The 22,704-nt window shown below is 34.3% G+C and overlaps 1 protein-coding gene across 3 annotated transcripts in view; it reads right to left on the bottom strand.

Annotated features, from left to right (window-relative positions):
- The window catches only part of LOC127951225 (astrotactin-1-like), a 263,118-nt gene that overhangs the window by 124,075 nt on the left and 116,339 nt on the right, over nt 1-22,704 (bottom strand). For all 3 annotated transcript variants that reach the window (XM_052549027.1, XM_052549026.1, XM_052549028.1), the window contains 3 exons: nt 21,469-21,543; nt 16,665-16,802; nt 6,127-6,277 (listed from right to left, as the gene is read on the bottom strand). In XM_052549027.1, coding sequence (XP_052404987.1) covers nt 6,127-6,277; nt 16,665-16,802; nt 21,469-21,543 — 364 coding nt within the window. The remainder of the gene's footprint in view (nt 1-6,126; nt 6,278-16,664; nt 16,803-21,468; nt 21,544-22,704) is intronic.

Raw genomic sequence — 22,704 nt, 5'->3', positions numbered from 1 at the left:
ATATATATTCACACATATTCACATATCATATGAGAACTTTGAGATTTGGTTTGGTCCTCACACGTTGGTACATGGTGTGACCCATCAAATATTATTAAAAAAAAATTAATTAATAAAAGTGATTATATTATTGCATTTTACTTCGTTTTTTTAAAGAAGATATTTTATTTTAAAATAGAAAGGAAATATTAAATACAAATACAATTATTTTATAGTAAACTTAAAAATAATATTTCTTATTATTTTTATTATTTATTTAATTTGAACCTTTATTATTATTATTATTATTATTTTTTTTTTTTCAACCTTAAATTCAGCGAGCTTTTATTTTGGCGGGTTGCTGGCAAGTAAGTATATGCACTTTCAGGTTTAGTGCTGATGATTGTAGAGTTTCAGTAAATTAAATGTCACAGTTTTGCATTTCTTCGAAAACATTAGCAGGTAGCCTGAATTTACATTTAGATGTTTAGATAAAGATCATAAAGATTTATGCCTTAAGTTTGAATAGAGATCTTATACAGTACAGTTTGTGGATTTAAAATAGTAATTAACAGATGACAACCATATCATTAAGCAAATGCATGCTCTGAACTAATTTACACAGTGCATTTCTTATTTTGATCGCTCATGTGGACCTGCGAACCAATTATGTGCAACCCTGTATATATATATATATATATATATATATATATATATATATATATATAGAGAGAGAGAGAGAGAGAGAGAGAGAGAGAGAGAGAGAGAGAGAGACCCCCAAAAAATTACAATAAAATTAAATAAATACATAAAAATCAGTTGAATCAAGATAAAAAATCTGATAAAAACAGCTGTAATAGAGTTTTAAACATGAAACCATAGACATATTGTTGATTATATATATAATACAGACATGTATTCGTAAGGCTGAAAACTAACATGAACAGTTGCTATAGAAACAACTGATCTCACACACACACACACACACACAGAAAGAAAGAGAGAGAGAGAGAAAGAGAGAGAGAGAGAGAGAGAGAGAGAGAGAGAGAGAGAGAGAGAGAGAGAGAGAGAGAGAGAGAGAGAGAGAGAGAGAGAGAGAGAATACAATTCAACATTATGGGCTGAATTGAGCCAGTGTGGAAGACTGATATGCTTTGTTTCTTGACACTATGCAGAAAATCACAAGGGATCAAAGTTGCTGGCATACTTTCCAAAAGTCCATTGATAGAATATGCAAAAAAAAAAAAAAATCACCGTGATAATAAAACAACAAATTTACATTATTTATATGCCTAAAAGTTGTGCACTGCATGCTGACTGTTAAAACAAAGCAATCAGCAAATCAGTATAATTACTAAGCTTAAATTAAATTTCAGAAGTTTAAATCAAACCATTTTTCAAAGAGCCAAAACTACAGCAACAATTATTTGTACTAATGACATTACATTTAATTAATGACAAAGTTAACGTTGCCTTTGTGGTAAGTTTAGAAATAGAAATTTCTTGGGATTAAATATGCCAATGGTGAGCCTGAATTTTACAGTCATATTAGAAATCTTGCTTTAGGGACTGTAGCTTTCTATATTAGCATGGCCAAGTACTCCTGTTGGCCTTAATTGTCCCTCTATAGCATATAGTCACATAGATGGATACAGTACTTTAAACCCACCTTTTGATCCTAGGAGGAAAAGAAGAAGAAAAAAAAAAAAAAAAAACCTGGTGTTTCCTTCCTGCTGCGCATCTGGATCACTCCCACCGAGTTTGCACTCAGGAGACCTTTGCCAAGTATTGACTAGGAACTCAGAAGTGCTTAACAGCCAGAACATGATAGGAGACAGAACAGCTTTTGGGGAGATTGTGAGCTGGCTGTCAAAGAGAGATGGAATGCATCAGTAAGAAACAGAGACTCTAACTCTAAAAACTCTAAACTCTAACTCTAGTGGATGACCTCAACTTAAACTTGCTCTCAGCAGTGGGGTTATACTGTAATACTTATATATATATATATATATATATATATATATATATATATATATATATATATATATATATATATATATATATATATATATATATATATATATACTGAAACACTTTTGAAATACTTTTTTATTTTATTTTATACACAATCTGAAAATGCACCCCACCCCCTTAACTAGGATAATTTCAAACATTTGAAATAATAGCAAACAGTAATATATTATTAATATAATTCATAGTAAAATTAATAGTAAAATCGGTGTAATATTTTGTAAAATATTACTACTACCACTAATAATTATTATTTTAAATATTAACGATGCTATCATTCTCTCTGTATATATGGTAACACTTTAGTATAGGGACCAATTCCCATTAACTATTATGCTCATTATGCATGCCTATCAATAACATACTGTTATGAAATGTACAGTACAGTACTGAATGTCTTTATTTATTTATCTAAAAATACATATGTAAAATAATTGGTGGGAAGAAATAATAATGGTAGTTTTTCAATCTAATTTAAAAATAATTATTCATGCAGAGTTTTGCATTTAACCGGCATTGCTATTCTGATATTATATACTACTAACACATACATTCACATAGTTCATTCACATAGAGACAGCTACTGTACCAGCATCTGTCAGCAACATCATAAAGTCTCTGTTGAACATGCCTGGCTGGCTCACTTAGATCTAGAGAGGAGCCAATTTGTTTTTCACATGGACTGCTGGATGGACGACGGGCACCCCTCTGTGTCCCACAAAAGCACTCAACACCTAGTGTGCTGGAGGGAAAGGAACTAATTAATCACATCATCATTTAGCGATTATCAGAGTATTTCCAAACTAGTGCACTGTTCCTCTCCCCAGGAGTGCCATACATCAGCTAGACAGAGCAGATCGGAACGAGTCTGCTCATGCAGACTGCAATATTAAAACACAGAAGCAGCAGTGGCACTGCTGTCCTCAGACAAGGTGTTAATTGATTGGGAGGGGGAGGGGTGAGGCCCTCTGGGGGGCCCATTCTGAGCTCTTATGATGGGACAGACTGAAGCAGCATTTTTATAGTCATCTTTTAATTACAAAACATCAAGCTACGGGCTTAACAGAAGGGTATGATATGATTAAGAAGAGCAGGATGAAATTAGAGTTCAAATTTCTGTAAAATATTGAGAAGGCCAAAACATCTGTTTCATTAACAGCAGGTTTGCTGCTGTCCGTCCAGCTTTACTTGAAGGAAATATAAGTGCTCGCAAGGAAGCAAAATAATATATGAAAATAGAGATGACAGAAGAGATCAATCACTCACAATTCAGTATGCAAATACAAGTAAGAAAGAAGACTCAGCAGAATTTAGTGGTGCAATGTCCTCATCTGTCGATCATTTCGTGACTCCTCCCCCTCATTAATTCATGTCAATCTACACTGACCTATGAAAACCCCACCCAAATTATGTTTTGGCTTTAATGCATGCTTGCAAATTTTATAAGAAAACATGCTAATGTAATTCCTTTGATTTTGCAGCTACATCGCCCTTGTCTTTACAATTTATTTTCTTTAGCCTCTAATGATTATAACAAGACACAGAAACTTACTGTGCAACCTACTTTTTAAATATCTACAAATATGATTCATTTTATATTTGCATAAAATAAACATACAAATACATTCACATTAGTAAGAGATGTATTCTTTAGGACAAAATAAAAAAATTACATCAGATTGAAAATAACACATAACTTTATTACCTTTAAAATTATCATTGTATGCTAGTCAGCAGTGCACTACACTGTAACCCTTTTTGATCTGGCAACCCTGATTTTGCTCCTATGATTTTTCCACACTGAATACAAAAAAAGCATGGAGACCACTGACTGTCAAGTTCAGCTGCAGTTTGTTTGGTTTATTTAAAATATATACATATATTCAGTCAGGGTTTTAACACTGCACATCATCTGCACACTAAATAAAAAGTTGAATAACAAGTCTTTCACTAATTGAAAGAACTGTTAAGTTGGTAAAAAAAATAAAAAAAAATAAAATAAAAACACAAGACAAACAGAATGAAACATGGCACCCATTGTCACTCAGTATTCAGAAAATACAGTCAAAAATGGACAGGAACAGATATCTAATAAGGCTCATGTTCGACATGTACCTGCACAAACCCTGATTCACATGTTTATAACCATGAGCATGAGATCATGAATGAAGTGAGTGTCAGAAAGATGGATGAGACCAGTGCCGTCGCTAGTGGAGTGAAAGGTGGTGATGATTATGGAGGCCCACGGCCCCCGGCGATCTCAACCAACTGATGCTAAAGGACACTTAAGACAGTAAACGGGTTGCGCATCATTACAAAAGCATATCATTTTCACATGTTTTTAGGCCCTAACAGATTAAACATTCAAAAGAGTTAAAATCATTCAAACACAAGACACGGAAGAACTCGACAGAGTACTCATGCACCGTGTTTGAGCCGTGTATTGAACCCTGAAATTGGCTTCTTCTTGCTCTTGTAATTATAAATACATACAAAATTATGTAAAAATACCCGTCTTGGAGATTATCCTTGAAAAAAACTGCCGGTTATGTCTAGAGTAAAAGTAGGCAGTGGAGAAAGAAATAGGATGTGTATCATTATAATAGATTATTTGCCTCTTAAAGTGACCACGCCTAATTTACTAGCTCCTGCCGGTGTCCTTAATGTTAGCCCAAAAAACAAAAACAAAAAAACAATTCATTCTGTTCTTGACGGAATTACTTTGTAGTTTTAACAAGAATTAATCCACAGTCAAACCAAGAATTATTCAGACACCAGATACTTCATACTGTGGACTAACAGTAAAATAATAATAATAACAAAAAAGGGACCAAAAATCATCCAGACACTTTGACTTAAGTGTTTTTTCTTTTATTGGTAATGTGACCTTTTTAGACCACAGACTGAACAAAAATAAGCATTGCCTGGTAATTAGTCAACAAAGTATCGATAGCTGCGTAAATATTGTCATACGAACGATTGTCTGAATTGTTGGTTGACTGTAATACATTACATACTGTACCTTTCTATCAAAGTTTTCTGACATTATCAAGATGAATTTGTTATGACACAGTTTAACTCTGAGTTCTTGTCATATTTTATTACCATTTTCTAAATTATAGCAAATAAATTGTGATAATGCGAGAAATGTTGAAGGTGTCTGAATAAATTTTAAGTTTGACTGTATATTTAATTTTTACAATAAAGACTATGCAGTGCTATTTTACATTTGATTATTCGGGTTTTGTCCCTGGACACATAATAATTGTGTAAACAGCATAAATAAATAAATAGAAATAGACTTTCAAACAGGGCCTAGTGGTACAACCTGCTCTGGGCCCCTGCAAACCCCAGCTACGGCCCTGGATGAGACACAGCACTTTTCATAAACCCTGGCTGAAACAATCTTCCCATCAGCAGGGCCAGCCAAACACACTAATCACGGCGCATGCCAGACTGAGAAATCAAACACTTTAAGCGTACCTCAGCCAGATGGTGAGTGAAATCAGAGCCCCTGGCTCATTTCATGGCTGCTTAACAGCCACAAGTGAGGACGGGAGAGTGAGTGTGACGTAAACGAAAAAGAAATGGAAGAAACTAATACGATTTTTGACATAAACATAAACTCCTTCGGTAGACAAGGAAGCCCTTAACTTATAAAAGTAAATGCCTTTTCTTTTCTTTTTTTTCTTCTTTTTTTGAAATTGAGAACAAGAGTTTGTTCTCTTTTCAAATTGGTATAAACATTGTAAAGTTAATGGCGATACAGGCATCAAAATGGCTTTTTTAATCTCTGTTTTGAATCTATCTCAGTATGTATACCATTAAACAGAGAAGTCTGCATCAATCCAGAGATAACAAGGCAAGTAAAAAAAAATGGAGCTGTCAGACCAATAATAAAAATATGTAATTCTTCTAAAGTCTTAGGAAAATTACTAAAAAAATAAATAATAATACAATATAGAATTAATAAATGAATTCTCTTCATTTGGGGGATTTTCTAAATTTTTATTGTTCTATACGTTTGTTTAATTTGTTTTTATTATTATTATTATTATTATTATTATTATTATTTTGTTCATAATCCTAAAAATAAGACAAAAATTAACAACTCACCACACAGCCAGTGGAGTCCAATTTGCGATCAGAGATGCAACGGAAATTTCGGCTGCAGCCTCCATTGTCTTTGGAGCAGTCGCGCACTGGGCCAAAAGAGTCGAGCAGCACTTCCAGACTGTCAAAGGATGAAGAAATCATCAGCTCCTCCCTGATGAACAATGACGCAAAGAAAACTCAGTTAGTAATGGCAGGTCAGTAATGCAAACAACCTCTAGCATCTTTAGCTGTCATTAGGACAATATGTGAGTATAATCTGTTTGTTTATTATATTATATTCACTCTATCCAATACATAAAAATGTCAGGATCTGGATATCAAAGAGGTAAGTAATGTAAAGCTGAAACTGTCTATTGTGTCTTCTCTACACTACCCTAAATCCAGTTAAAAGGAAAAGCTTTGCAAAGCTGCAAAAGTAAACAACAGCACTGATGGCTAAACCTTTAACAGATGAACTCCATTGCTCTGCCCTTGGTTTTAGCTGTGTGGCTGGAAAATTGTATTGGGTTATATTTATTTATTTTTTCCCCTTTCAAGAGCACTAGAAACATCCAAATATTTATCATTACTATGAAATATGAATGGGCAGTGGTCATGATGTAGGAGCAAACCAGTGACCTTTTATTGTCTAATATATTTTAAGAGTGTGAAATCACCAGGCTGCTGGAGAAGTGGAGTGCTGTGATAAATGGATTCATAGTTCTGCTACTGTGATTTCGGCTTCAAGACAGAAATACTGCCTTTACGTTCCGAGTTTTGTTTTTTCCTATTTTTCTGTTATGAAGTGGCCGATGAATCCTGTCTTAAAGCCAAGTGGATACACGTCTGTCAGTGTTTAAAAAAATATGCAAATGACAATCGAATAAGTGCATGCATGAATATAAAAAGAGAAACCAAAAGACAGAGGAAAAAAAGGAATTAGAAGCTATTCTTTAAGATCATGCATTTAGGCATGTCCTGAAAACATAAAAAAAGAACAGAAAATAATGTCAGGTTTCCTCTCTCACCAATCTTAGCAATATACTAGTAATACAAGAGAAAGCAGACCTTTTAAAGCCATGATGTTATGGTCGTTAAGGGAAGATGTTATCGTAATAAGGAAGAATATATAATGACTCCCGTTCCACGGTAATGAGGGCACTTTGAACAAATTGAGACAAATCTACCTCTGTGAACAAAGTATCTCAATTGGCAGGGCTTAGAACAGAAAGTCTGTGGAATATCTAATTAGTAGCTTAACTCCAAATACAAAGCAAGCATTTTCAGACTAGAGACTGAAATGTGTAGCCTGTTCTTTTCAACAGCAGCAAGAAGTAATTAAAATGAACCTTCATTTAAGACTGTAATAAAGAAGGCAATCCAAGTAATAGAAGATTCACTCTGTGACAAATGTGATACATAATACTTTTTAATCAAAAGCTAATAAACTAATCAGTCATTATCTTTGATATAGTCCTAAAACCTTCAGTGTAACTGGAGACGATGGAGTCAGCTTTGCATAATAATAAAAATAATAATCATAATAACAGGTTAATTTTACTTTTGTATAACAGCTCAATAAACAAGAAGATAATATTGAGGATTTAACATTTTAAACACAATATTGCTTTGTCCGTTTTTCCTCCACCAACAAAAATAGTTCCAAAGTCAGAGCAGAGCTGCTTTGCCTAAATAAATCAACAATTCTGAATGAATTGGTTGAGTGAATAATTCAATTATTCATTTGTTTCTATAGTAAATGTTTCAATGTTACTAATGAAACATTTCATTAAATGAATCAATGAGGAGTGTAAGATCATTTTACTCATACAGCAGTTGCGATTGAGATGATGGTGGCGCTAATGTGGTGAGTGCAATAATGTAACGACCACATTTAATAGACATGGCTGTTATTTGAAAGATTAAGTTTAAATTAATTAACAGTATAAATACAAAAACGGATGCATATACTTCTGTTCTATCTAGGTTCAGAGCCTTCTTATTGACTATCTTGCTTCAGAAGGAAGAAGAAATGGAAGAGATGCTTTGAAAGTGTAAGTATGGCACTCAAAACTGTGAAAAGAGACCACAGCTAATGCTACATAAACATTGTCACTGTCTCCTCTCCACCAGTAAGCTGGTGTGTGGTGGGTGTTCTGGAGCAATATGGCTGCCGTTGCATCATCCAGGTGGATGCTGCACACTGGTGGTGGAAGAGGAGACTCCCCCTGACTAAAGCGCTTTGAGTGCCTAGAAAAGTGCTATATAAATGTATAGAGTTATTATTATTATTATCCCCCAGGTTCGCAGGCCAGTCTCAGGCTTAAATGCATGTTCAAGCTATCTTAACTGAAAATATCTTGTACTGACACATCTTAAAATATGTCGGTGCCATTGTCGTGTCTCAGGATGCACACCAGTAAAGTGCTTAAGGCATTTTTATAGAAGTAATTTAAATATCCTAATTTAACCAAGGCCTAGTCCTGTCTTAAGCTAAGCCCTGTCTGTATAACCCTGTCTCTATTTTCAAACATGGAAGTTATACAAGAACGGAACAATGTCGTCGTTCCCATACATTTAAATTACTTTATGCTCTAAAATGGACACTTACAGTATGCCACCTCACAGCAAAACTCCAGATCAGCTGTATGTCACGTGGGTTAAATGGGACCTGTTCTGAAGAAGATCACTTTATTGACAGGCAATCTGCACAAATGGAAACCCTTAAGTCAGATGCCCCTATAAAGGTTAACATGTTTGATCTTCACAGATAAATTGTCAATGGCAAGCTTGACATAACCCACATTACCACTCATTTTTACAGTACACCAGGTATGTATGTAAGTGGATTCATCCCATGATGTATTTGCCATAATTACAAGTTTTGAAAACTTGAAAAAATAATGAATGTCCTTGTAGAACTCATAATTACCAACTTTAATTTGGGAATTTTCTGAGAGCTTCTACTTGTACGACATGAACACTGTACCTGACTGCGACAGATTAATTTAGGCATTGATAGTGTTGCCATAGAAACGCACAGTTCTCGGTCCAAGGACATGAACAGCTCTAAGTAGAACACGGTGTGAAAGCAGCATATATGATCTTGAGTATCTGACAACAACATTATCTAACTGACTTGATAATGTCTTTATCGATCTGTTTTTTTCTCTGTTAGGATGCAGCTGCCAAGACAGATTCCAGTAAGAATTCTCAGTATTGATCAAGCAAGTCCACATCTAACCCATCTAGAGTGGGAATCATCTTGGAAGAAAACTTTGTAATGGATAAACCAACCGATCTCAGGCCTTCTGTATTTTTTTCAAATTTCTCCAATTTTTTTTCAGACTGTTTTATGCCCTGCACCTGGGCTAAGTGTTTGAAAAGCACTATATATTTTATTCAGCAGGTAATGCTCAACCTTGTAAATGCTGAGTTAGCACCTTAAATTCAGTACTGCCAATATTGTGAACTCAGAGAGGAAATAAAACCGTGTAGTTTTAATGCCGTTGTTGTGATTCTGAAAAAAAAAAAAAAAAGTTTTGTTGTGCTTTTAAATTAACATTTGGAATTGAATTAAAATAAAACAGAAAACTGCATGAATGTTCCTTTATTTGTTAGGTTTTTTTCTGAATTTTCTAGTTTAACAAATTGGAAAAATTAAAAAAAACTGATGTATATTTAACATGGAAATTATATATTTTTTCATTCATCCAATTAAAAAAAAAAAATATAGTAATGATTCACATCTTTTTTACTTTAGCCAATGAAAAATAAATAACTTCATTGTCTATGAAAACTATAAAAAATGTATTTCTTAAATGAGACTATTTGTTTTGTTTAAATCTATATATTTTTGTTAAGATCAAAAATTGAATTTCAATTAACTGACTTTCTTCAACAAGAAAAAATATACTTTGTGTCAGGTTTTATAAAATAGTTTGTTGCACTTTGTTTTACAGTACGTGTACTAACATGTACTTATAGTGTACTTACAGTGTATTTATCTAAGAAAGTTCTGGTAACACAAGGTAACTATATGGGGTAGGGTTAGGTTTAGGGGTAGGTTCAAAGTTAGTACCTAGTTATTACATAGTTATTGTAATTACTATAATAAGTACATAGTATGTACATGAGGAAAAGGACTGTAAAATAAAGTACATGGAAAATATTGTTTAGGATTTATTTTGTATATTATATTAATATTAATTAAATATTGTTATTTATTTTTATTGGGTCATGTTAAAAAATATAGATGTGAATCATTACCCTAATATTTTTTTTAATTGGATGAATGAAAAAAAATAAAAATAAAAATGCATGTGCATGTTGACACCCATTGGTGCAACTAAACAATTAGCCAGAGTGATATTCTGTCAGTTGATGGACTTTACATCAACTGTACAGTACATTAGTGTGTCAGTTGTGTCATTGAATAAATGAATACATACATTGTACATCTAGGAGACACACTGAAACTGATTCATAACATCTGAACTTTAGCTTCCGTCGAATTTAATATTGTGTTTTTGTTTTATTCAAACAATACTTGGCAGCCCCCTGTGGTCTTACTGCAGACCACCTATGGTCACAGAACCCTGGTGAACAATCCTTCTGAAACATAAATCCAATGACATTCTAAACATCTCCTTTATGGAAACCAATACATAGTCTACTCTACACTATATTCTCTCTAAACTGATTGTTCTGTGTTGTTCCAAGATTACTTTTCCTTGGATCAGATTATGCTGCTGGGAGTAAAAGCACTGCACTGGTTCAGTTGCACAACGGTAGTGAAATGTGTTTGCTGTGCTTAAAATGAACAAATATTTACTGTGTGATGTACAAAGTCGACAGCTATGGTAATGTTCCAAACAAGCAGACTCTGGCTAGCTTGGGGAATTGCAGTCCACAGACATTCAAAATATCATAAAAACGTGTTATTATACTAATATTTAATTCTCTAAGGAATAATTACAGCTTTAACAGTGGTCGAAGATCATCAGAGCAAGTAATGATGCTTTAAATACAGAATTTCCCTCTACTTTCACAAGTAGCCTATGCCAAGTCAATAAATTCTAGTCAGCGAAATTATTCTCATATTAATGTTGGTTCTAAGGTTATAAATGCCCTTTCTTTTTTTAGGGTTAATGATACCCCTTTGGGTTTTACACATATGACTCAATTAAATAGTCCTTAAATGGGATAGTTCACACAAAAATGAAAATGATTTAATCAATTACTTTCATTAGTTCATCTAATATTACTCCAGATAGGGTTAGGGATACTTCTTATATATCCTGCAGAAGAAAGTAAATGATGACATTTTCATATTTGGGTGAACTGTACCTTTAAAGATCAGGCAGTACATTATCTCTGTGATGTTTATTAACATGGTAAGAGTTACTTCGAAATATTCCAGTGCTCTGAAAAACATTTGGAACTGAGGCAATATTCAGCAAGCCCAGGGACAGGGGACCACATGGCCTGCCAAATTTTTGTACGGTGGACCCTGCAAAGCTAGCCACTCTGCGGGAGATCAGTAGGACACACTTAGAAGACCATTCAAAGGAATAAAATGTAAGATTTCACTTTTTAGCCACATATATTATGTATAAATAACAAATAAACACCTCCATGAACATGTCTTTCAAAAAAATAAATAAATAAATAAATGAAAGGAAAGACAATAACAAATATATATATATATATATATAAAAAATATATATGTATGCAATTACATTATGCAAGTGTGTGTGTGTGTGTGTGTGTGTTATGGACAGTAAGTTAAGACTGAAATTACTAACTAGATTCAACTTTAACAACAAGGTCTCTTCTAATTAACATCAGACAGTGATTTATTTTATTTTTTTCTGAGGATAACGGCAGCGTGTTTTATGGGTTATTTCCAACTTTATGAACAAAACCATATCTATAATTGAATTTCCAAAAGTAACTTTTCCATTTTACTGCCTTTAAGGCCCTGAGCACTGAAATATTTAAAAGTTCCTTTAAGCACCAGCTACCATGATAATTCAGTGAGAGACTAATCACAAGATTAATCAATTTTGGGTTAAAAACAAATTAATCAAATCAGCATGTGCCCTTTGGCAATGCATTCGAAGCCCCTGCAAAGTCTGGATAATGTCAAGCCACATCAATTTTGCGGCTTTACGAAAATAAATAAATAAACACAAAAATACAAGTCACCTCGTTTGGTCGGAAATTTTAACGAGTTGCAGTTCAATAAAGGGGCTCAGTGGAATCATCTACTAATAAATCATCCTCATATTTGACAACTTGCAAGAAGTGTCACCCAAACATTACATTTTACATTTAGATGTATGTATTTACCAGACGCAAAAACGACTTACAGTGCATTTAGGCTACACATTTTTTTTTTTTTTTTCTTTTATCGGTATGTGTGTTCCCAGGGAATTGAACCCACAAACTTTTGGGCAGTGCTCTACCACTGAGCCACAGGAACACAATAATAATCAAATGATAATGTCATGTTTAGTGGCTTAATTACATCAATAGATGCTACACAATTATATTCAATACTGAAAATAAGAATCTCAACAGGATTTCTGAAGAACTAAAAAGTACAGGACAACATAACTGACACAACTGGAACTTGACAAGTGTTTTAGAGCCTTATTTAACTCACAAAGCCTTTAACTAGGCTTACGTTAGCAGTTACAGACATTGAAAACACAGAGGCAACTTTAAAGTCTGGAACAACTGAACAGGCATGTTGCTGTAATTTACTGTAATTTCCCAGTCAACTTAAAGACACCCAAGACATTCTAGATCAGTAATCTTTTCTTTGTTATGCTCAGTTGCCAAGAGGTTTTCTAGAGCAGCTTTTCTCAACTTGTGTGTTTCGTTGTGAAAGTGAATATACTTTGTTTGGCCTTCAAAAAAGAGGACACAACTAGAATTTAGTAGTATTCATATGAGTGCAATGCATTTTATGGAGGACTGTTTCCCAATCATGGGAGTAGACTACTATGTTCTGACTCACAGACTGTATGTTTACATATTTAAACTGTTGATGATTCAAACCCGAGTTTTGAGCAGAGTAGAGTTGTGCTTGTTGTTTGTCATTTCTCTGATTACAAATGCAGACATGTTTTTATATTTCTTTTTAGCAACATCATATGCAGTGTTGGGAGTAACGCGTTACAAAAGTAATGCATTACAGTAATTTATTACTTTTTCCTGTAACGCAGTCGTGTAAGGCGTTGCTAATTAATTTTCAGTAATATTTTACTCTGTACATTTTCAGCAAAGCGTGCGTTACTACAAAAAAAAAAAACACTTTGCGAGACCGTGAGATTTCATTAATCTCCCTCTTGTTGGTGTAACTTTGTTATTGCGTGACATAGTCCAGTGAAGGCGGGTTTTACAGGAGTGGCGCGAGGCATGATTTCTGCCCCTGCTGTGCTCGCGAGTCGCGCTTGCCAGTGGAAAAGCGGCTAATGAAGATGGCAGAAGACGACTGTACATTCACGAGGTGGTAAGCAGTTAGGCTATGTTTAGCCTATATGTTCAATTCTGTGGACTAAAATGACTGAGGCTAAGGGGTTGGTCCTCCAATTGCACTTTATACTTGAGAAAGCACAGCCTAAGCTATGTTCATCATGTGCACTTTGTGCATGACAGTTTTGTGTTGTGAACCTCTTGAGAATATAGTAAAACAAATGTGCATCTTGTCATGGCATTAGAGTTTACTTATGTTGTGTTTTATATTAATACACCCAAGCTATTCACGGATATTGCCAGATAATAATTTTACCTCTACCATATTTTTAACAGACTTTAATCATTTGTGATCTTGTCTGTCATCCTTTTCTTGTCTTGAGCCTTCACTTTGCCAATTATATGCTATATTGTTAGTAGCCTGGATAGCCCACAGTCATTATGGAACATCAAATTGCCTTCTACTGGATGTAAAATGCTCTGTATTACATTTTGCCATTTTAGAATTTAAAGTTCTACCTTGTAGTTATTTTTGTGAAGGTAACTCAAAAGTAATTCAGGAGTAATGTAATGTATTACAATTCTGAGACAGTAATATTGTAAGGTAAAGTATTACATTTAAATAACAGTAATAAGTAATCTATAATGTATTACAGTTTGGAAGTAACTTGCACAACACTGATCATATGACCCCTTTAACAGCTTGTGTTAGTACTGTATATTTACCATGGCAACTCTTTTCTTTTCATAACCCAAAAATACCATGTTTGTGTCATTTTGTATATGTTTAAACGACTGTGGTGGCTCAAACCAAAGTCCCTTTAAGGCAAGTCATGTCACTCTGTGGAAAAGCAAGTGCAGTACCTATCACTTTGAACAGGGAAACGTCAAATTTTCCAAAACTGTTCACTATGCTTTATACTAATTTTATATTTGAAATCACCAATGAAATATGACAATAACTGTGTCATAAATGTTTTTTTCTTTTGCTCAAATAGCGTTTTTTTAGGCTAGACCTGCGCAGTCCTGAGCCCAAGTCTCAGAGTGCTTACAGTTTCTATAGCGACCGTAACTTCTAACGGCAGCTGCAGTGACGTTCTGCCTTTACCGATTAGCGATTGTCTCTTTCATTCAGAAGCAGGGGCGGGTCTACGTGTTGGCCAGAGCTGGCACCGGCCCCTCTGAAATTTGGCTGACCACCCCAGGTGCCCCCCTACCAGATGTCTTGCCATAGGCTTTGTTTTTAGTAAATTTCTAACTACATCTGGTGGTGGCGGATCCTGGCGATTTCTATAGAGTGATCTTAATGACAATGTCGAGGGCGCATAATATTACGCGATCAATGTAATGCGCTAGCACGAATCTCCACTCACAAGAAGATTTCATTCACTCACACAAAACTGGACGTGTGCTTTTACATATATATTGTTCTTTAATGAATTGACACTGCTCTCACTCAGATATTACGTATACTCTCAAATTTTGTTCTCACATCACTGAAGACCAGAGGATTATTTTTTTTCTTTCTTTTTTTCTAATTCATGTGAAGCTTAGTCTTTTCTCTCTAAATGGAAGTTTATTTATTTTATTAATACTTATTCTAGTTAAGTGCTTAAATTGTAAATGTGCATTTATTAAATTATTTCATTTGAAATTCTATTTTGTTGTTTTTGCATATAGTTATGCAATAAAAGTGTATCAACCAGGCTGCAGAAATAATCACTGAGGGTGCTTCTGAAATTAATGAGGGTGCTCTAGTCTTAATGCACATTTTCACATATTTTCACCTGTCTATTGCTATCAAACACTTCTACTTCGAGAGAGAATCTCACATAAATATGCAGATTTCATTCCTGAAAGTTTGCAAAATGTGTGTGGCTAAAAAACAAAGTTCTACATTTTAAATGGATTGCCTAGAAAGCTTGCAAAGAGCACTCTTAATAACCCCTAAAAAGCTGTCACCATGTTCATTGAGATCTTACAAAGTTCTGTTACAAATTATTTCACACTGCACAATTAATATAGCCTATTATATATTACTAACATCATGTATACACTCTGCCATCATCCCTATGGTAAGTGGGTCACGGCTTGATGACCATGGGGAAGCATGGATCCCCGGAGTGTATAATTAATTTTTTTGTTGTTGTTGTTTTTTGCAAAGTTTATTTACTTTAAATATAGTGAAACCAGAATGAGGGAGTGTTTTCTAGCAATGTCTGGCAGAAAACACATTTATGTATCATTGACTATGACCATTCCTTGTGAAATATAGCATGAAGGAATAATATTGAGAAAAACACATACGGCTCAACTTAATTTAAGTAATGAATTCAGTCAATAGCATCCACAGAGGAAGAAGTGACCCTTTGCTAAGCTCTGCCCACCTTGGTTACTGTTACTCTCTCAAATAAGCTTTAAAGCACATATTTTTACATGAAAAGTGCAGTTTTAACAGTGGTTAAAAGTCATTGAGAAAAAGACACTTGAAGACAGACAGAAGTTATGTGAACTGATGATCATACAGCATATTAAATGTGGTGCAGAACAAATGATTTACTGTCGTCCTTAATTTGGCCAGAATCAATGCGTAATTTAATTTAATTTAATTTGATTGTATAGCTTGGATCAAATTCAGTTGTTGATACTGATGTTATGCAACATGCGTTTCTTACGATTTATTTAAAGATTTGGAAAAATTCTAAATTTATGTACAATTCCATTTAAAACGTTCTAAAAACCCTGGAACTTCAAAGATTAATAAAAACATGTATGATAAAATGGTTACTGTTTTTCCCAGAAATATTCATGCTAGTGTGCTGTGGCAAGCTTTATGCATGTACTTGAGCTCTTATTATGCTATGTATGCGATTGAAGTCTAATTATAATGATTTAAATGGTTTATTAATAAACATGTGACTATTGCTTCAAATGAACGACTAGTAGTTGATCAAAAAAATCCTTAGTCGAGGGCAGCCCTACAGACTATTAACTAATGCATTTCAACATGTCATCATGCTCAGCTATTCTTCTCTGAAACCAGCTAAGATTGAAAATGTCATCTTCTACAGTACCTGACATCCACTGCATCCTCCATGACAGTCATATCTGTCTTGCACTTGGCAGAGGGGTTTATGGCCAGCTCAGCAGGAGGAATGACAAAGCTTTTGCTAAGTGGCAGCCACATGCCTTCTCCAAGTGTGTACGTGAATCTGAAACACAGAAAGGCAAAGTGAATATTTCAGAAACCTCTCACCATGTTACCAAAAAAAATAAATAAAAAAAAATACATCATTCAGTCTGTTACAGGCTGCATTGTGAGACAAGACAGTTGGCATTAGGATGACAGTAGTTTTACAATTTAGAAAAAAAAAAAAAATAAATAAATAAACTAAAAGTTTATCTCTCCAGGAACCATGAGGGTTCAATTGAAATGATTGATAGGAATCTAAAAATAGTGGTGTCAAGGGTAACAACGAGAATCACATTTGAAAAATACACATTATTGTTCATATACACACACAAAAAAAAAATAACAACAACAAAAAAAAACATACATCCTCATGAGAGACTCCCACATGTATGTAATTAATTTTCCTAAAAATCCATCTAAAGGTTTTGACTGATTGTTGATGGAAAAAATAGATGCTCTTCTTCCCTGCAAAATCAAAAGTAAGCACATTTTTCAGTTTGACCCTCACTCTGGAACGGTAGTACATTTTAAAGCTTCAGTCATTACTGGAATGCTTATCTGACCTTGAAAACTCCCCCCACCCCCTGGTTTTAGTGCTGAGAGACGTCCAGGCAGATAAGATCAACTTGTGGGTGGATATCCATAGAGAACTACAAAAACAAAGCAACTGAGCATAGTAAAATAATGCTCAAAACAGAAGGTCCAAAGAGTTTGTTGGAGTAATTGAAAACTGGCACATCTACAAGCTAGCTGTTGTACTGCATTCAATTCACTTTAAAATCCTGAGGTTTTGACTTGTGTCATTACACTCAATCAATAAACACAGTTTTGTCCAGCATTGCTTGGACTGCATGCAATGGAAAAAGTCTCTAAGACAAAAGTATAAAATTTTGTTTTCTTCTTTTTTTTTTCTTTTTTTTTTCTGTGAAGAATAGCCAATGTATAATTGAATGGTTAATTGATTCAGTCGCTCTCTGATCCATTCCTTCATTCATCTGCTTTCCCCCTGTAAACTCAACTATCATTCTATTCCACTCATGCACCTCAAGTAAGCTGCATGTACATGAGCTAAACAATCACCCCAGTAATTTTATTTGCATAAAATGCATTATGCAAACAAAAATACTGTCTGATAACATTACTGGAAGCACTTTTAGCTTTCCAGAATGATGCACTTTTATAAAAAAAAAAAAAAAAAAAAAAAAAAAAAAAACACGTTACACTGACATTATTCATCCAAATGTTGTCCAAACTGGACTAACTGAGGCAAACCGCTTTATAATTACCAATTTTGCTAATTTGTTAAGGGTTTATGAGCTCCCAGTGTGCATTGCGGCATGAATAAATTATATGGTTACTGTCATAGGAGTATTGTTTTACTATTTGCTGACTTTATTTTTGCTGCTGTTGCTATTTATGTAAACTATTGTTAAAAAGTTTAGGATCAATATGATTTTTTACATTTAACATTTCTGAAAAAAGGCATTTCCGCTCACCAAGGCTGCATTTATTAAAATAAATAAATAAATAAATAAATAAATAAATAAATAATAATAATAATGCAAGTAAACATATTCGAAACAGCCATACATTGTAAAAAGTAATAAGGTGAATTTTTTTATATAATTTAAAATGACTATACATTTTTATATATTTTAAAATGTTAATTATTCCTGTGAAGGCAAATCTGAATTTTCAGAAGTCATTCCTCAATGTCACACGATCCTTCAGAAATCATATAATTATCTGGTGTGCAAGAAAATGTTCTTTTTATTATCAATGACAAAAAAGTTTCATATTTTGACGGAAACTAGATTATATATCTATATTTTTTTAGGGTTCTTTGAATAGAAATATTATAAACTGAGTTGATTACAAACACTTTTGATCAATGTTTTGTTACCTTACTGAATAAAAGTAATTATTTCTGTCAAAAAAAGAATCACATGCTGAACAAAACAAACCCTGAATTCTAAAAAAGAGAAAAGCAGCTATAACCCTCAGATTAGCCTCCTCTTGTGTACTAAATGGCTCTCCATCTACTGCTGTTTAATACACTGCAATAAATTGCTTTTCTTGATCACAGTTAAGTCTATACAAGCCACTACCAACCACCTAATTTATTTATTTTCCTAAAATAGTTTCAAATGCAGGTTCTTTAATTGTAGTTGTGCTCTCACAGTTTATGCATGGCTAACAGTAACAGATGCTGGACGAGGCAAAATATAATCAATCCATTTATTAACTGGCTTGTTTAATTCACATTTTAAACCTCACAGAAAGCAATGCACCAACACTGATATTCTTCAGTGAATAATTATCAATTTCATATTTAACATGTTAAAATATTATCTAATATTTAAATAATGGCTTTTCAAAAACATTTAACATAACAGCATATGTATATCAAAATAAATTAGCTGTTTTTCAGGAAAGATGGCATATTTTTATATGAAAAGGAACTTCTTTGCATTTTCACATGAAATACTGTTCCCATTAACACATCTGTTACACAAGATGTGTTAAATACCTAATGTTATAGTGGATAGGACAGAAAACCAACTGTGAACAACATTCTTACACCGATAACAAGAGGACTGTCACCACCTGTGGGAAAAAATGCATAGGGAAATACGTGTTTAATGCATACAATTTAAACTACTAGAAAATGCAAATGAAATTGCGTCTGAATTCTGACCACAATATGCTGCAATACACAGCAAGCTTGTTTTTTAGTTTGGATTTCTCCACATGAATCGCATCCACACCTGGGTGGTGTGTGTGCCTCATCAACTGTAACCACAAGCTCATTTATGTCAATATATCATCCATCATCAGCTACCGTTTACATTGAATCCAATTAAACCTGGATCATTTCATGTGCACACAGCGTTTTTCCCTTGTCAGATATGCAGTTAATGGTAAACTGATCTGTTCAAGTAACAGTTGCTTGTCAAATCTTGAAGGCAGAAATTTCAGTGCAATCCATACTCATATATGTTTCAGAATTCCATGACAGCTCAGAAAGAAATTTTCAAACACCACATATTTGCTGAAAACTCATTCAAGCGTTTTGCAATATGCAGATTCAAAGGGGGAGTAACGTGAAGCTTGACACATCTGAATATTGTCACCTGCTAGTGTGAAATGGCTTCAATTGAGTTTTTCAGAAAAATGACTTGTAAATGGATTACCGAACTAAACACTGAGGCAGGGATAAAACTCCCTCATCACAGGTGGAAGTTAAAAGGGAAAAACACATCTATCAAAAAAGTGACAATAGTCAATAACAAACAAAGATGGAACATCAGAACAGGACGGAAAAAAAATATAATAACCATAAAAAGCAGCTCTTTAACAAGTAGCAGAATTCAACATATTAATGTGTGCACCAAAGTTTGCACCAGATGTTTACAGACACAGTAGCTATCTTTGAATGGTTTGCAGATTGGAAAGTAAATAAAGTTAGAGAGTGTTAAAAAAAAAAAAAAAAAAAAACAAATTAAAAAAATACAAATGGTTAGTTGCACCATGCACAGTAAAAACATAACATCTTTTCGTCTCTCATTCTTGTTTTTTATAGTTCCACTTTTAAAGTTTAACAAACATTAGTCACCTCAATTCTGAGTCTGATATCGAATGCTAGATATATAAGTGAATAAGTGAAGCATTCAAAATTGATTATGGCCTTTCCCATTCATTCATAGCACAAATCAATGATGTATGAGGAAAAGCTGTGTGAAATTGAAAATAAATCTTTCATTCAAGTCGTCTCAAACATTCACGTCTGTGCAGGTTTGTTTGGAAATAGAACATTTAATTGTTCCTATGAAATGTATTTGTTTGGTGGCCCCAAGACCGGGGATATGAGATTTTACACCTTTTTGGGGTATAACTCAGACTGCAATTACAAGATGCCCTCCCGTGTTGCTTTCAAATGAGATAGAACATTGAGAATTGTAAATAAATAGCTTGTGATTTGTGCAAACGAATTAGGGTTGAACAATCAGAATGTCATGGATGAGACTTCGGAATGTCATGGATGAGATCCATGAATAATTCAGAACATGAAGATTATGCATGGCAACTGAAGGTAACCATATGTTTCTACAATTGGATTAGCATTTCTAAATATTCCAAAACATACACCTCACAGACTGAAATATTATCATTGCATAAAGCAATGCTCTGATTATTCTGGAGTCTCCAGTTATAGCCAGAGGCAAACACTGTCCAAATCCCCGCCTTTTTACATGGATTCTTTTTTTTTGTAGGGAACCACATTCAGTGGCCTTGTATTAAAAGTAATTACAACATTTTTCAATATTCAAGTTTTTATTTAAACTGTGAAAGGAGCTCTTTGAAGCTGAATAAAGAAATGTCAGCATAGCCAAAATGACAAAATAAGTGTACTCTATTTCACAAACTAATCTGTCTCAACAGAAACCTATTACATACTTGTCAGCACCTCTTTTTTTTTTTACAACAGCTTATTTTCTGCAATCATATAAAATAGAATGTTCTGTTTTCTCAGAAGTTACTTTGGATGGGGGGTGGGGGGGGGGTTACTTCTAACTTACTGGTCCAGTTTTTACATTGTTCATTAGTCTACTTGAATATCATTTTAGTCCTCATTTTGAACTGGGTCACAAGTGAAAAAGCACAAATAAAGTGATCGTTCTTACCTAAAAATGCGATCAGACGGCTGCTCTCCCATCACCAAGTCAAAGCCACGTTGGAAAATTGTGTAGGGCCATGGGCTGCAAAAAAGAAATGGCATAAATCAAAAACAAAACAAAACAAATAATTCATGCTTTAAAAAATTTGTATGTCACACCATAGACTCTGCATTCATTGTTAAACAGCTCCAGTCTTCACTAAAGCCACGTGACCTTTAAAATTGCACGACTTTATGATGAAAACATAACCATCTTTGAAAAGGGGAGTTCCTTTTTGAACTCACATCAGACCAATTATGTTTCTAACATAAATATCACAGAAGTTACTCAAGCAGATGTTGTTTGTAAAACTGTGACCTGACAGCAGCATCTCCGTCAGTCAGTGCAGTATAGACGTGAGCGTGACTTCAAGTGTGTGTTTATCCAAAGCTCTATGTGAACTGATGGAGATTAATGCAGAGAGGCAGCTGTGGGGACAGGGGCTGTCGCTGCAGAATTAGAGAAAAGACAAGGAGCTGATGCCTCTCTAAGTAAGCTGTTACTCACAGAAAAAGAGCAGGCACAGCCTGGTTAGACCACTTCACACCACAGATCATCTACTGCTGTTTAAAGGTCAATATTTGTCCCGTAGCATTTGTATTTTAGAAGAGAACCAAAAGCAGAAGCATTCTGACAATCCATTACACAGAAAAAAATCTAAAAATCAAATAAAATAAGTGAGTTCCAACGCCACCGCATCGAGTTAAAAACATCTAAACTTTTCAGAATGCTGCAAGCGCACCGCGGGTCATGTGACTAACCAATCAGCTTCATCCTTTCCTGTAACAACGTTGAAAGCTCAGCCAAGATGAAGGAACAGCTGACCATAGTTGTATATGGATTGACATTTTGAAATAAATTTAGGAGTAGAGCTACTGCAAGCGATTTTTAGAGCTGCAAATCCATTTATCATTTACTGAAATTTCCGCATCTTCATGGAGATAGCACGTCATGGTTGCTCAGCAACGGTAGACGCCTTCAGGGGCGCAACTATCCGAGTGCTTTGGAAAGAAGGAGAAAGCGGTGCGCCTAGCGTTTTCCACGTGTTTTTATTCGCGATATGTGAACGGCCCCTTAAACTGCATGGCTTAAAAATGCATACAAACATTAAGTTTTCATGAATACACACACAACAACGTGACGTGAGCGTGCGCATGCTGTTATTCACACATCTGCCTGCGTCCCCGTGTAATGCATGTAAAA

The sequence above is a fragment of the Carassius gibelio genome, chromosome B2 (assembly GCF_023724105.1).
Source record: "Carassius gibelio isolate Cgi1373 ecotype wild population from Czech Republic chromosome B2, carGib1.2-hapl.c, whole genome shotgun sequence".
Classification (NCBI taxonomy): Eukaryota; Metazoa; Chordata; class Actinopteri; order Cypriniformes; family Cyprinidae; genus Carassius; species Carassius gibelio.
This window is presented reverse-complemented; position numbering and strand designations above follow the sequence as displayed.